The following is a 17494-nucleotide window of genomic DNA, read 5'->3' as shown; positions in this document are numbered from 1 at the left end:
CCTTGGAACTTAGTTTGTTTTGCCTCTAATTGTACCTGAGCCTGGCTTTCTGCATGTTTATCTTCTAGCCGTCATGCAGTGGCCTATTTGTATTCACGCTCGACCAGAGTTCTACTAAAGTTTCCCCTTCAAAACCTTTGGGACCAAATATACTTGGTCAATGACAGCCCAAAGCACAATTCTCCAACAAGTCACCTCTCAGCCAATTTTAGCCAGGGCATATGACAGGCAGATTAATAATATAGTTCAGTGGAAGCATTATTATACCACAGCTAGTCAGTTATAGTATTTAAATTAGGTTCTGTTAATTAGCAAGATATTGGAATTTCCCAGTATGTTTACACTGTAGCAAATTACTGGGATGTAGGACATGCATTTGAGCTTGCAATTCCACGCATGCTCATAAACTGAGCCTGTCTATTGCTGTGAGAGGAAAAAGCAACTCCAGCAGCTATTCTCAGGATAACAGGGGTTTGAAGAGCAACATATAGTTGATAAGGTCCCCTCATGCCTACAGCTACAGCTGGAATGTGGTGTTGGGAGCTCTGGTCTTAAATTTCAACTTAAATAGAAACATACTGGCTAGAATTTTACTGCCCAAAACCGCCACAGAATCAGAGTGGGTGAGGGATAGACAACGGAAAGGTCCATTGACCTCAGGCGGGATTTTACGGGTTTCGGGATGAGTGAGCCCATGAAATCCTGCCCATTGCTGGAAACTTCTGTTTAAAAAAATAACTTAGCACTTGCAGTGCCACATAATGGTGAACAGACAGAAAGACTTCCATTCATGTAGTGACCCAAATTCATTTACAACCAATGAAATACTAAAGTGTAGTCACTGTAGCAATGTAGGAGTTTTAATCTCTGAATTCTCCCTCAACAGGGAGCCTTGCTCAAAATGTTGAAAGAGCTTATAGCGAAGTATAGGAGAATGGTAGAAATACTAAATAAATGCATAGGGCAAAATCTGATCAAGAAATAGCAGATTATTGTTTCCAGCAAGGAAAAACCGTGTGTTTCTCTCCAGAGAAATGGGCTGGTTTTCCCTCCAGAGAAAAAAATACCGCAATATACAGAATTAATATCTCCCAGCTACAACAGTGATTCTGTATTTTCTCACCACTCTCTGTCACAATAAAAACATGTGTTTCATACCACTGTTTAGTGGGGGCAGGGCCTCAACACACCAGCAAAGCCTGACTGCCCTGAGATCGGGGCATCGTGTTTAAATGGTGCTTGTTCAGAGGGAAAAGTAACCTCCTCCCCATCACACCACAGAGGTCTATAGGCCATCATTCCACCCCAGCCCACCTCCCCAGCCCCAGATTGGAGCTGCCATTCACCACCCCACCCCATTGTGAAGCACAACGTAAAGGCAAACCTACTACAATTCCAGCAAAACTATAGCAGTGGATGGGGAGCAGCTTCAAGGAAATTCTGGGCCTAAATCATGATGTTGCTGCTGCAAATATAAGCAAAGTTTATGTATAACTTATACAAAACTGATCATTTTTTACTGTTGTACATGTCTAAATTGGTTGATGTATTGTTTGTTTTTTGAATAACAGAATTCGACTGAAGGAGTAATGTGCCTGTCAACCTCTCCCGGCTACAACAGTAATTCCATATTTTGCAGCCTCAGAAAATACGCACTAGGATTCCAGCAAGCAATCCATGTAATTACCGACAATCCTCCTGATATCAGCAATCAGATGACAGAGAAATCACAGCATGTTCCCATTACTGATGGTTCACTTCCTGATGCTAATATGCCTCAAAGAATAAACTCATCCAGCCCTGATATCAATACTGACAATCATAATACCTTCTTTACTGGTGTTAATATTCCATCTCTTCCCAGTAATGATCTTCCAATACCAGAGCAGTTGTATCAGCAGAAGTCAATTTCTCAAAGACTTCCTAGTCCTGAAATGTGCAATCTCGCAGAAAGCTTTCAGTTGCCAAATGTAACAACAGATGTAGTTGCGGGAACTCCTTCCAACATTCCATGGGCCAATGGACCTCAATTCTTGGAAGTACTTTCTGATTATGCAGACTCAATGTCCAATGAAATACTTAGCACAGTGATTCAGGACAATGCTCCTCAGGGGATTGAAACCACAATGAAACAGCCAGAGGTCTGGATACCCATGGAAGGCCATTTTTCATCAGAGATGTCTTCTCATGATAATATCCCACACTCCTCTTTGAATCAAGTTTGTACAGGTATTGATGACTTGCCCCAATCATTGCAAGACAATTTAAGTACAAGCAGAGCAATTGGAGCCAAGAAGAACCTTGACATATCTAAAGATGAGTGGGAAGGTGTTCCGCACTATGGCATAACCCATATAGCGAGCAGAGAGACCTCTAGTATTTTTCAGAAGGCTTTTCTGGAGGTTGAGAATCAAATGGGAGAGACCTCTGCAGACAGCGATTCACAGTCAATAACTGCCAACCCCTATGGAGGAATAATGGTTACAATCCTTCCTGTTGTGGAGAATTATGCACTGAGATTGACCCAGGAAGTAATTTCTGACAGCACCAGGGAAGCAAGCTTAGGAAGGATAGTTACGATGAACAAACTGCAGCAGGCTGAAGAAGAAAATAATAATGCTTATATCGAATCACCTGAAAGCAAAAACATTTCCAAGATATCACAATCTGACATCCTTACTCACAAAGTTAATCATCTTACAAGAAACACTGTAAGTTCATTGTATACTGGAGTAAGGCCATTGATTGATGTTGGAAATTTAACCAAAGTATCCCAACAATATTTGGGTGGTTCTTCCCCAGACAGGGAAAGGCATTTATCAGCATTGGAAAGAGAAAATTCTGATGATCACGACAATGAGAAACTCGTGTTTGATAAACTTGGACTCACCAAGAAGGGTTCACTGGACTATCCTGATGCCCCTCCACCTACACCACTGAGGCCACAGCTGACTGGCAGTCAGAGGAGTTTTACTAGAAAGCTCAAGGGAGGTTTGGCAAAACTATTCCTCCCTTCACCCCCTCCACCAACCCCAAAGGAAACTCTCAACTTTTGCTTGTCTGAAGAGGATCAAGACACTGAGGAAAAGGCTGAATTTATGAGAAAGCTGATACGATCATTGTCTCAAGAATTTAATGGAAAAGATACCACAGGAATCTCTGAGGTGCCTGAAGAGGAAAGGTTGCCAAATTTGGAGCCAAAGTTTTTGGCTTCAAAAAGTGAATCTACGGAGAAGTCAGACAAAGATGAAGGTACGGTACTTGACTATTTTAGTCATTTGATGTCAGGCATTGTCTTTTCTTCTGCACATGTAATTTGCAGCATCATGGGAGAAAGTATTGGTCCTAAAGGCCAGCAACGTGATAGCGTTACACTTAACAACAATCACCAGCCAAATACCCAGCCTTCAGAGGAATTGAACCCACTTTCTTCTGATACAGAAGAAACAGAAAGGATTCCAAATGAACACAATGAGAATAAGCACAGGGCCAATTTTCCAGTGAGTGTGGAAAGCCTGTTACAAGATTATGCTGACAGATTAGCACAGAAAATTATCAGCCAGGTCATTAACTTTCTGAACCAAATTGATTTACTCGACCATCGGGAGAGTAACACAAACAGGAAAAGTGAAGAGTCTTCTGAGAATGCAAACAAAGATTGTAGGCATTCACATTACATTAAGCAGATAAATTCCATGTCCGAAGAATGGGTAAAAGGGGTGGTACAGTCTGCCCTGCATGTATTTACAACGCAGTATCAATTGAAACAGGCCAGCCCTACCAACAATCTGTCTATGTGTGCATCAGAACAGTTGCAGAACATAGATCCAGCAGCCAGAAGCACTGACACAAAGCCTTTTAACATTGAGGCCAATGCAGAACAACACTGCATCAAAAAATCACTGGAAGCAATGAAATCTGAGGCAAGCAGTGAAACTGATGTCCTGTGCAGTGACACTGAAGAGCAAAATCTAGTAATTCCTGGCTCCGAATGCAGAATTGGCATTAGAGCCATTGCAAGCCCCCATGAAGGGAAAAGTGATAGCGATGACAACTATTTAAGTTCCTTCAGCAATCCATATCTACCTAAGCAGTCACAGCTAGATGTAAAGCATGAAGAACCCATTGGAAAGCCCCAAAGTCACTTTGTTCAAGCAGGAACAAAAATGAGCTTATTTGAAGAAAACGGGGAAAGACTATGTCAGCATAAATATGAGGATGCATTTCTAGCCCTTAATTCAGAATCCATTACTAATGATGAAGAAACGTCTCCCAGCTTGGAATTGATTAAATTGCAGGATCCAGACCACAAACCAGCAAATAAAATGTATGCTGAAAGTCTAGCAGAAACTATACTCAAGTCTTCCTTTGTTGATGCATATAGATACTGTCATGCTGAATCAGTTACAAAGGAGGAACCAATGTGTTCTCCAAACATTGATGAGTTAGATAAAAAACCTCTTTCACTTACCGGCAACTCAGGCGACCAGGCTCCAAATCTCCAACAGGAGATAAAGACAGAAGAATCATCCAAAAATAGAGGAGTGTGTGACCTTCCTGTAATCCAGAACACTAAATCACAAAATTTAAATGTAGTTGAATATGCAGGTGTAACATCATTGAAACAAACACAAGAGGATGTCAATCAACCCATTACCGCATTACAGTGCCAGGCTGCAGAATGGGACAGCTGTGAGGAAATGCAATATTTTACTTCCTTCGCTCCAAGGGCAATCAAACTTTCATTGGTGAACTTTAACTCCAGGTCTCCTGCTATTGATGCACAGGTGCAAGCAATGCTGCAGTGGGCAGCAGCATCTCAGCTTAATATCTCCAAGATTCATATAATGACTTCAAGTGAGGACTTTCGATGGGTAAGTGCCACAAACTGGGGATTGCTAAGATTCCTTTCCCACTATGCAATCATTTACGTAAATTAGTTACAAAGTCGAGTTTCCTTTATCCATAAACCTGAAAACCAAATGCATGCAAAATGTGCACTGTTTTGGACCTCATTGACCTTCATCATGGGACGTCTAGTTGTTTGCCTGCATCGGTTACAAACAAAGAACAAAGAACAACCCAGCACGGGAAACAGGCCCTTTGGCCCAACGAGCCCATGCCACCATCTTAACAAAGCATTTTCCTACACCTACCTTGCCCCATGTGTATGCTAATGGTACTCCTATTGTAACCAGATTCAGGGGAGAATAGTGTAGGGTCAATTTGGTACACCAATCAGCCTAAAAGCACATCTTTGGGGTGTGGGAGGAAACCGGAGCACCCGGAGGAAACCCATGCAACCACAGGGAGAATGCGCAAACTCCCACAGACATCGGCCCAAATCCATGTATCTGCACAGCTAGCAGTGATAGTCACTGAGCTGTTGTGATGCCCATCTGCTGGTCCAGGTTTAAGCACACACCACGACGTGAAGTACTAGGCCACTCTCGAAACATCCAAGAGCAGCCCACGCACGACCCACCGTGTGCATGCCCCTCATTAGACAACAAGGTGGACCAACACATCTGCGGATTAAAAGAGACAAAACATTAACACGTAGTATTACATTTCCAGTACAGTCCTGAGGCTCTGACCCTTTTTAAAACTGTCGCCTATAACCCTCCATCCCTGTGTCACTCATGTGCCTATCTAAGTAAACCTTAAACAAGTCCAGCGTGCCTGCCTCAACCACCTTACTTGGTAGCGCATTCCATACCCGCACAACCCTCTGTGTGAAAAACCTCCCTCTAGTATCCATATTATACTTCTCCCCCCTCACCCTTAGCTCATGACCCCTTGTGATATTTGTCTCCAATCTAGGAAAAAGCCTGCCACTGTTGACTCTATCTATACCTTTCATTATTTTATACACCTCTATCAGATCCCTCCTTAATCTCCGTCTTTCTAAGGAGAAAAGCCCCAGTTTACCCAATCTTTCCTCATATCCCAGTCCTTCCATACCAGGCAGCATCCTGGTAAACCTCCTCTGCACTCTCTCCAGGGCCTCCATGTCCTTCCGGTAGTAAGGTGACCAGAACTGGATGCAGTACTCCAAATGCGGCCTAACCAACATTCTGTACAACTGAAGCATTAGATGCCAGCTCTTATACTCTATACCCCTTCCTATAAAGGCTAGCATTCCATAAGCTTTCTTCGCAACCTTCTCCACCTGGGTTGCCACCTTCAGAGACTTGTGCACTTGCACTCCCAAGTCCCTCTGTATTTCTATACTCTTAATTGGTCTACCTTTTATCATGTGACTCCTCCCTGCATTACTCCTTCCAAAATGCATCACCTTGCATTTGTCAGGATTAAATGCCATCTGCCATCTATCTGCCCAGCATACTAGCCTATCTATATCCTGCTGTGTCACCTGACAATCTTCCTCACTATCCGCCAATCCTGCCATCTTGGTGTCACCTGCAAATTTGCTGATCATGCCACGTACGCCCTCTTCCAAGTTGTTTATATATATTATGAAGAGAAGAGGTCCCAGTACTGAGCCCTGCGGCACACCACTGGTGACAGACCTCCAGCTTGAAAAGGATCCTTCCACTACTACTCTCTGTCTCCTGTTGCCTAGCCAGTTTGCAATCCATCTAGCTACCTGTCCCTGTATCCCATGTGCCTTAACCTTTTCTACCAGCCTACCATGAGGGACTTTGTCAAACGCCTTACAGAAATCCATATAGACGACATCAACGGCTCGCCCATCGTCAACCGTTTTTGTCACCTCCTCAAAAAATTCTACCAGATTCGTAAGGCAAGACCTCCCCTGAGCAAAGCCATGTTGTGTATCCCTAATCAGATCGCAATGCTCCAAATACTTATACATCCTATCCCTAAGAATTTTCTCCAACAATTTTCCTACCACCGATGTCAAACTCACCGGCCTATAATTACCAGGGTTATTCCTACTACCCTTTTTAAACAGCGGTACCACATTAGCTATCCTCCAGTCCTCTGGGACCTCACCTGTGTCCAAAGAAGAGACAAAGATTTGCGTCAGAGGCCCAGCAATTTCATCTTTCACCTCCCTAAGCAGCCTGGGATAAATACCATCAGGCCCCAGAGCTTTATCCGTTTTTATGCTACCTAAAAATCCTCCCTCGTAATGGATACCTCCTTCAACTGATCTACAGCTCCCTCCAAGACATTACAAGACCAGCCCACCACCTCTCTTCAACCCTCCTCTGTCACACCTAAAACACTTATACCCAGGAACATTCAGCTGCCAGTCCTGCCCTTCCCTTAACCACGTCTCAGTTACTGCCACCACATCTAACTTCCTCACAAACATCAAGGCCCTAAGCTCATCCGTTTTACCCGTCACACTCCTCGCATTGAAACAGATGCAATCCAACCCTCCAGGCCCACTCGGATCCTCATTTCCCCAGATAATTTTCCTTTCAACCAAACCTACCCTGTCACCCAACACTCCCGACCCCAGTGCCTAATGAGCTATCAGTCTCACCCCCCTCCATATTAATTTAAACCCTGCCAAAACACTCCAGCTAACCTCCCAGCTAAGATATTTGTCCCCCTCCCATTCAAGTGTTCCCCATCCCTCCTGTACAGTTGCCCTTCTCTCACAAATACTTCCCAGTGATCGACAAAAATAAAGCCCTCTACCTTGCACCAATCCCTCAGCCATGCATTCAGCTGCATGATCTCATTATTCCTAGCCCTGCTGTTAATCGGCAGTAGTCCAGAGAATGCCACCCTGGAGGTCCTGCTCTTCAGCTTGGCCCCCAACTCCCTGAATTGCCTACGTACATCCCCCCTACTCTGCCTTCCTACATCCTTTTCTCCTATGTGTATAATTACTTCAGACTGGGTCCCCTCACCCTTCAAAATTCCCTCTATCCTCTCCGATACGTCCTGTACCCCTGTTCCAGGGAGGCAGACTACCATCCTGGAGTCATGCTTTTGGCCACAGAACCGCCTATCAATTCCTTTGACCTTCCCATCCCCCACCACTATCTCATTGCCAGCCCCCTTCTTTCCCTCTGAGTCATTCTGGCCCTCCTGACATACCTTCTGTACCCCTGTTGATGCCTTTTGGGGGGCCACTGGGGTAGTCTTTGGACCAGGACTGTTGTTCTTCTTCTTCTTCCCCCTCCTAACAGTTACCCACCCATCCTGTCCCCCAGGCCCTGGGACCTCCACTTGTCCATGGTTCATAGCCATTAACTCCTCATTCTCCCTAACCAGAAATGCGTCCTCTAAACGCAGCTCTAGTTGCCTGACCCAGGCCCTCAAACGCTGCAGCTCTAAACACTTGACGCAGATGTGATTTTTGTGGTGAACATGTCAAAAAGCAACTGCAGTTATTAATCAGTGATACATCTTCCTTTTCTAGCCACATTATTTATTTTAGCAAATAGCAAGCCTCGGCTTTGGCTTTGTAATGTAAGTTTATGCGCAGTATCCAAAAACTAAAACAATCTAACATGCAATTAGCCTGAAGAATTTTGGATAAAGGATGCGCGTGTGTGCATTCTTGTGAATGTGTGAATTAATTAATTACTCGACTCTAAATCGATTAAGCAAAGCTGTAAAAGGATGGATCACAGTTATGTAATATCAGATGGTTAATTAGAAAGATTTAATATGCTGGTAAGATGACATGTTTGGTTGAAGGCATTTTGAGAGAAAAATTTAATAGTGCCCCACAGAGTAATGCCACAGAATCACAGAATAGAATCCCTACACTGCAAAAGGAGGCCATTCGGCCCATTCAGCCTGCACCGACAACAATCCCACCCAGGCCCTATCCCCATAATCCCATGCATTTACCCTAATCCCTCTTAAGGCACGATTTATCACGGCCAATCCACCTAACCCGCATATCTTTGGAGTGTGGGAGGAAACCAGAGAACCCAGAAGAAAACTACCCAGACAGTGTGAGAACACAGATAGTGTCCTGAGGCTGGAATTGAACCCAGGTCACTGGCACTGTGAAGCAGCAGTGCTGGCCACCATGCCATTGTGCCACCTGGGGTAGGCAGCACTGCACACTACTATTTGAGCAGCCCAAATGGCATTTTTCACGGAAATCACTGAAAAATGTAGCCCACAGTGCTTCCTGTCCCAAGGAATTAATGTATGTCGTGTCAGCATGCAATATGAATAGATTTTCCCCTTTTGGTTGAAATTTCTGAGTGCACAAGAGCATATATTTGTAAAATTTTATTTGTTTGAACTATGTCCATGTAATATTTTATAATAGATCAACCTTTGCACATACATTTGGAAACTTTTCAAAAAATAATGAGACTTTTATTTTAAGATGCATACTTTCTGGAGACCCAGTAAGTTGTTTGTAAAAAAACATGTGGATGGTGCTTACGCCAGACTGATCCTGATGAATGTACCAAATCATACAGAACCAGAAAGTCCCAGGTGTGATCTTTGGACTGTGCTGAGTCAGCTGATTACAACCAAGATCAACATCTGAAGTCGTTTGCTTCTGTGCTCCTGGGTTACGGCCAGGTTCTGTCATGAACCAACATGCATGTACCAACCGATTCAAAAACAGCTCCTTCCCTGCTGCCATCAGACTTTTGAATAGTCGAATCACACATTAAGCTGATCTTTCTTTTCACCCTATTGATAACTGCAACACTATATTTTGCACCTTCTGCTTTTCTTCTTGCCTATGTGCTGTATGAATGGTATGCTTTGCCTGTATAGTGCACAAGAAACAATGCTTTTCACTACATCCCAATAATGTGACAATAGTAAATCAAATTAATTCAATTCGACATCCAGGGACGTTTATTACAATTGAGTGCTTGGGTTGAGACTTGGTTGTGTTGCTCCTACAATCAGATAGCTTTCTGATAATCACCTTTTAAGCTCACATTTGAGGGATGGCCACTTAGATGAGCTATTATTTGTATTCCCTGTGGAACTATACCTTGGTTTCAAAGAAAAGGCTCTGCACGCGTGTGTGCACAGATGCACACACACACACACACACATACACACACGCAAAAAATTGCTTAGACATGGAATGAATTCCTATTTTATCAAATGATACCTCCTCATGTGGCCTATCATTTCATTCACTGGCCAGAGCCAGACTGGAAATTCTGACTCATGTGAATCCCTCAATTTGCTATGCAGATAGGAAATCAAGCAGTCTGGCTTCTCTGGCGCCCTGCTGTTGCTTACAATTTTGTATCTACTGAAAACATACTTCAAGCAGAAACCTCTTATCAGTTGACTCTTAACAGTATCTACAACCCATCTGCATTCATGAACATAACTGAATAATGTTAATGGGTTAAACTGCTTCACAAGCATCAAATCTACTGGGAAAAAATCCAACTATGGTTGAGACATTTAGAAGTGTTGGGGGCCTTCTTTGGATGTGGCATTTATCCAATTAGAGTAGCTGGTACAGCACAGTCACAAGTAGCTAAATGTGGTTATTTTCAACTGAACACAAACGAATATTCTAAAAATATGATGCATCATGCTCACAAAGTGATGAGTTTAATATCACATGATTTAGAAGTATAAATATTTGCTTCTTACTTATCATTCTAATGTTTCTTTTCTTTTCAAGGCTATGTTAATATTCTTCTCCCTTTTCTCATCTGCCAATCTTACGCCGCTGTTTGAAAAAGGTAGCAGACAAAAGGCAGGGAATTATAGGCTGGTTAGTTTAATGTCTGTAGTTGGAAAAATGCTAGAATCTGTCATCAAAGAAGAAATAGCGAGGCATCTAGAAAAGAACGGTTTGATCAAGGAGACACAGCACGGATTCATGAAGGGGAAGTCGTGTTTAACGAATTTATTGGATTTCTACGAGGATGTGCCTAGTGCGGTAGACAGAGGGGAACCGATGGATGTGGTGTTTTTGATTTCCAGATGGCATTTGTTGAGGTGCCTCACAAAAGGTTGCTGCAAAAGGTTAGGGTGCACGGAGTTGGGGGTAAGGTGTTAGTGTGGATAGAGGATTGGTTGTCTAATAGGAAGCAGAGAGTTGGAATCAATGGGTGCTGTTCTGATTGGCGGTTGGTGACTAGTGGAGTGCCGCAGGGATCAGTGCTGGGGCCTCATAGATGATCTGGAGGAGGGGGCTGAGTGTAGGGTGACGAAATTTGCTGATGACATGAAGATGAGTGGAAAAGCGAATTGCGTGGAAGGCGCAGAAAGTCTGCAGAGAGATCTGGATAGGCTGAGCGAGTGGGCGAGGACCTGGCAGATGGAGTATAACGTTAGCAAATGTGAGGTTATCTACTTTGGTAGAAATAATAGTAGGAGGAATTATGATTTAAAGGGCGAAAAGCTGCAGCATGCTATGGTGCAGAGGGACCTGGGGGTCCTTGTGCACGAATCGCAAAAACCCAGTCTGCAGGTACAGCAGGTGATCAAGAAGGCGAATGGAATGTTGGCCTTTATAGCAAGGGGGATAGAATATAAAAGTAGGGAGGTCTTGCTGCAACTGTACAGGGTACTGGTGAGGCCGCAGCTGGAGTACTGTGTGCAGTTTTGGTCGCCGCATTTGCGAAAGGATATTTTGGCCTTGGAGGGAGTGCAGAGAAGGTTCACTAGGCTGATACTGGAGGTGAGGGGGTTAGCCTATGAGGAGAGATTGAATAGACTGGGTCTGTACTCGTTGGAGTTTAAAAGGCTGAGGGAGGATCTTATCGAGACATATAAGATGATGAAGGGGATAGATAGGGTAGAGGTGGAGAGATTCTCCCTGCTTAGAAAGGAAAACAGAACTAGAGGGCACAGCCTCAAAATAAGGGGGGGCAGTTTAGATCGGAGTTGAGGAGGAACTTCTTCACTCAAAGGGCGATGAGTCCCTGGAATTCTCTGCCCTTTGAAGTGGTGGAGGCTACCTCGCTGAATATATTTAAGTCACGGGTAGATAGGTTTCTGACAGACAAGGGAATTAAGGGTTAAGGGGAGAAAGCAGGAAAGTGGAACTGATCCACTTCAGATCAGCCATGATCTTGTCGAATGGCGGGGCAGGCTCAAAGGGCTAGATGGCCTCCTCCTGCTCCTATTTCTCATGTTCTTATGTTCAAACCAATTATATTCTGCTTTCAACATAGCAGAGGGGTCGCCTCCACTTTTTCCCCGTCAATCACTGAAAAGTGTAGGGAATACCCAATTGTGATACCTCTCTTTTTCTGTCTCCCTCTCAGTCACTCTCACTGTCTTGTCTCTCCCACTCTCTCACCAATTTTCTTCGTCTTCCTGACAAGAGTTACAGTGAAATGATATCCTGACACTTCCTCTTTGAGATGGAGTCAGGTGACTGTTATTGGAATGTCTATTGTTTGAGCAGTCACTAGATTCTTTGTAGGACTTCTGTGGCAGTGAAGTCAAATACTTACAAACAGATGAGTTTAAGCAACAAAAAAGCTTCAGCCAAGTCGTGCTTATCCTACAGTAGCTCAGCTAAGATTAAAGCAGGATATCATGTACTATTGCCACAAAGGACCGAATTTAACCCAATTTACTCAGTAAATCCTTTAACTGTGTCATAAATTGTCTTCCCTGTAAGCTGCATGACTGCACCTCCATGAAAGGTAGTCCCACAGCCTATGCCTGGATCTGCCCTTTTAATTGACCACCCCCGGTATGTAAACATATTTAAAGGGGCGTCGGTATTTTAAAAACATTAGAGGGAATGATGTTCATAAAATGACTAAAAAGGAAACTAAACAATTAGATATACTTATGAAGTTGCTTTATAAGGTCTTGCAGATGCTGCTGTAATATCAGTGGTCACTTTCAGTATATTCCAATTGATTTGTCTTTGGGACCTAATTGAAAGAAGTTTTGTTGGAAAAGCATGGAAGTAATCTCTCTCTCCTCGCTCTCTCTCTTCCCCCAGTTTCCGACTCTGTTGACACGAGCTGAAGATGAGAAATGGACAGTGGGAAGCCTTCTTCATGCAGTTCTAAACTTCTATGAAAGAAACCAGGCAGCCGCCACCCCGACATTCTTTGACTATCTTCTTGAACACCCGGATAGCCTTCAGACTCCCAGTGATATGACATGCAGCTAAGGACTTGGATTTTACCTGGAATATTGTTTAAGCAGTGACTCACAAGGCTGGATTTTATGCCCCACTCCCTCCCCCCCGGCTGGGTGGGTTTTCAGAGCTTGTAAAATGCAGGGGAAGTTTTAGCAAAAAAATGGCAAAGTGATGTTTCCGGTGAGAAAAACGGTGCATTTCCCTCCAGATCTTACGACACTCTGCCAAAAAAAACAAGACGGATTGTTTTACAGTGTCATGCAGGGAGGCGGGGCCTCAACACGCCAGCTGCACTGAAATGGGAGCACCGTGTTTAAAGGGCGCCCTCATCGGAACATGTATAAACCTATCTCTCTCTCTCTCTCTCTTCCTCCTCCCCAGTCCACCAGGAATGTCTCAGGGGCTATCCTCCCCATCCCCAGTTGGAGTTTTGGCACTTCCCCAACCCTCCCACTCCCTTGCATTGAATATCGGCCCCTTTCCCTAGCTCCCCACAGTTGGTACCAGCACCCACTCCCATGAAGCTTGCACTGGGGCCCACTATTTGGCACAGGTTGGCACAGTGCCAACCTGGCAGTGCCAATCTGTGCCACATGGCAGTGCCAGGCCTGACCATGTCACTTTTGCCCGGGGTCTATATTTCTTACCTTTATGCCCTGGGAGGGATCCACATGACAGGTTCATGTCAAGATGAACGTTTGTAAACCGTGCCAGCATGACGTTACGCCAGCATGGTGTCAACATACAGTCAATATCTGGTGATGGGGCATGTTAATGATGTTAAAATTTATTGAAACAAATGTAAATGATGTCGCAGGCGACGGTTAAGGGAGATCTGAGATTGCTCATTGTAAAATCCAGCCCACAATCAACCCTTCATAGTTTCAGAGCAATAGAATTTTATCATTCCAAGACAAAGATGTCTGGAAGAATTTGAGTTTGGAAATAGTAAAGAAGGAATTATGTATTGAAACTGTATTTCACCTGCTCACAATTGCTTTGTTCGTGAAGAGGTAAAAATTTCTGATTACGCTGTTTTTCAAGAGGTGGAGTTCTTTTAGCTTTGTGTGGGATATGCTCTCAGGCTTCTCTTCACCCCTCCTCCCCAAAATGTCCTCCACCTTCCCAAAATGGTAGTATGTATGAGGACAAACATCCTTCTTAGTCATCAAGGTATTTGGACAATGATATCCACAACTACGATGCCAATAGTCTGAGCTCACCTGGTATTACTTCAGTCTGAGTATCCACTGCAAGGCTTTGACTTCTAATGGGAAATGCTTGTACTGCTATGGAAGCAGAGACACCAGCTACTACATCGTGGTTGGAAGCAGAAGTATACTGATGGAGTTGGCCACCACTTCCATGATGGAAGGATTGACTATGCCAATCTAATGTTGGAGTCCTCTATGTTCCTTGATGTTGAACACAGCCTCTCTGGCAAAATCAGAGGGCATAACCTCAGGCTAAAGGGGTGATCCTTTAAAACAGGGATGAGGAGGAATTTCATCTGTCAGAGTGTGGTGAATATGTGCAACTCTTTGCCACAGAAGGCTGTGGAGGCCAGGTCATTGAGTGTCTTTAAGACAGAGACAGGTTCTTGATTAATAAGGGGATCAGGGGTTATGGGGAAAAGGCAGGAAAATGGGGATCAGAAAAATAGTAAAAAGTCTGACAACACCAGGTTTTAGTCCAACCTATTTATTTGATAATATTCTCACTAGCTTTCGAGGGGACAGCCTCTTCGTCAGGTGAATGGAGAGTTCTGGCCTCAGACAGAGCATATAAAGCACAGACAGTTTAGAGATTACTGATGTGCCGAAACTGTCTGTGCTTTATATGCTCTGTCTGAGGCCAGAACTCTCCATTCACCTGACGAAGAGGCTGTCCCCTCGAAAGCTAGTGAGAATATTATCAAATAAATAGGTTGGACTAAAACCTGGTGTTGTCAGACTTTTTACTGTGTTTACGCCAGTCCAACGCCGGCATACCCACATCATGATCAGAAAAATATCAGCCATGATTGAAAGGCAGAGCAGACTCATGGGCTGAGTGGCTTAATTCTGCTCTTATGTCTTATGATATTATGGACAGATCTCCCAGTGCACTGAGCAACTCATTGTACATAGTCTTCAGCTTTCTTCCGCATCCTGCCTCTCATCAGAGTCTGCTGCAGCAGAATTCATATACAACCTCACCGTCTGGCAAGCCTTGTTCCCTACCCTGGCTGCAGGTCACTTGTGCTTGGTGTCTCTGCGATTCGGGGCACAATCTTACCATATTTCTTCAAAGTGTCAGGCTGAGACTAAAAACTGGTGTGTTGCTCTCCAGCAGCACAGCCCAGTTTTCACAGCAGACCCTGAGCCTCTCTGAGTTAAAAAAAAGAGCGAGTGGGATTTACGTCATTGCACTAGTGGGTCTAGGCCTGACAGAGCCAGCACCTGACTCCACAGAAATCAGGACGCCATCTTTAAAGGACACCACAATTGGAGTTAGAAATAAACATCTCATCTAGAACTGCCCCTCCTATCATCAGGGCTCTTCCTACCCCCACCACCATGGATGTATCACCAGCATTCCCACCCCCCAACCGACCTGATCTCCTCCCCACCACACATCTCCCCCATAGCCATCTCCTTGTGAAGTCTTTGAACTTCTTGCAGCATTGCCTCCAGGCGTTGATCCTCACAACTATTTGCAATCACTGTCTTTTGAATATGTTTCGGGAAGACCTCCTGGTTTTCTATGGATAGAGGACAATCAATCCTACTGTCCACTTCCTCCTGCGGAGTATCAGAAACTGTTGAGCAGAATTATGGAATCACCAAAATGTTGCAGTGCAGGAGGCAGCCATTCTGCCCATAATGTTTGTACCATGTCTCCATATGAGCAATTTATCCAGTGCCATTACCCTACCTTCTCTCTGTAACTTGGAACGTTCTTCCTTTTAAAATAATAATTCTCTTTTGAATGCTTCAGTTGAATCTGCCTCACTCAGGTCGTGCAATCCACAGGGTGGAAAAAGATTTTTCTCATCTTGCTATTACTGATTTTCCTAATTACTTTCAATCTGTGTCCTCCTGTTCTCAATCCGCTCATGAGTGAAAATAGCTCCTCTCTTTCTATTCTCTCCAGACTCCTCATGGTCTTGAACACCTCTAATAAATTTCCTCTTGACTTTCTCTTCTCCAATGAAACCACCTCTGACTTCTTTAATCTATCTTCATACATGAGCTTCCTCATTCCTGAAATGATCCTTGTGAATCTTTCCTGAATTCAATTATTTTCTAAAGTGGGGCTGCCAGAACTGGACCTAGTGCTTCAGCTGAAATTGAACTTATACAAATCTTACACAAGTTCAACATAACTGCCTTGTTCTTGTACTCTGTGGATCTATTAATAAAGTCAAGGATACTGTATGCTTTATTAACTGCTCTTTTGACCTGTCCTGCCATCTTCAACAGCTTATGCAGATAGGTACTTAAGTTCTTCTATCCGTGCACCCTCTTACAATTGTACCCTTTATTTTCCTCCACGTTCTTCCAATGATTAAACAAAATGAAGCACTTTGCATTTCACTGCATTGAAATTCATCTGACACCTGTCTGCTTATTCTGCCAACTTGTTTGTGTCTTATTGAAGTTCTACACTAACCTCTACACAGTCCACATTGCTTGGGTTGTGCCGTAGTTCAATATTTCCAGGGTCAGATTCACTTCTTGCAAGACTGCCAATATCTGTTCTGGCCAAAGTGTGCCTCCTTTAAAAGATGTAGGCTAGTTTTAAGCATACAGCTGAGCTTTATGAAGCATTCATTAGGTGTTTCTTCACAAGGAGCTCTTCAAATGCAGATAATAAAAATATAACAAAACTTACTCCAACTTATAAATCAAAGGAAAGCTTTAATAAAGAAACTTCATTACTCCAAACTTGGGGCCTCACTCTGGGCTACTCCAACCTCCCCACGATTCCAAACAAGTTCTTATTTATAGTGAGTCAGCTGACTATTACATTCTGCAATTGGTTCCATGGCTTACTGGGTCAGCTGACCCTTGCAGCTTGTTATCTTTGGTCACATTACATCCAATACAAAGTTGTCACCAGTTACATTCTAACATTCAGAAGTTAGAGTGTTGGTCCCTAAAACACATGCAGTAAATGAACAGTATGATTACATGTGGCATTTGATTCAGTGGTTGGTGGCTATTTAGATTATTTCCCCATGCACTTTCATCCCTACTGCTTGCATCATAGACAACAACATTTGTAATATAAGGCTCAGATCTTCCAATCAGAATGGGAAAGGCTATTCCATGATGAGACAAACAAAAAAGCCCACTTTGCTTCCTCTATTTTTTTTGAATGATCTTCTGATGGAGATTCTTCAAAATTGATCTGGTGCAGCAAACTTTATAGCAAGCAGTGCAGAGAATGCAAGTCCACCTTTTTATGGCACTATCTATCACATTCTGGTAAGTAAAG

General features: G+C 43.6%; 1 protein-coding gene across 1 annotated transcript; it reads left to right on the top strand.

The window, feature by feature from the left end:
• Positions 1-1700: 1700 nt before the first annotated feature.
• Positions 1701-14587, top strand: LOC145342668 (uncharacterized). Its single transcript, XM_080188218.1, has 2 exons — positions 1701-4874; positions 12869-14587. Exons 1-2 carry the CDS (start codon positions 1716-1718, stop codon positions 13040-13042), a joined length of 3333 nt encoding a protein of 1110 aa, XP_080044344.1. The 5' UTR covers positions 1701-1715; the 3' UTR covers positions 13043-14587.
• The last annotated feature ends 2907 nt before the right edge of the window (positions 14588-17494 follow it).

This window comes from Carcharhinus amblyrhynchos, chromosome 4 (assembly GCF_965287045.1).
Source record: "Carcharhinus amblyrhynchos chromosome 4, sCarAmb.v2.hapA, whole genome shotgun sequence".
NCBI classification, from domain to species: domain Eukaryota; kingdom Metazoa; phylum Chordata; class Chondrichthyes; order Carcharhiniformes; family Carcharhinidae; genus Carcharhinus; species Carcharhinus amblyrhynchos.
Note: the sequence above shows the minus strand (reverse complement) of the source record. Positions and strands in the feature narration are given on the sequence as shown.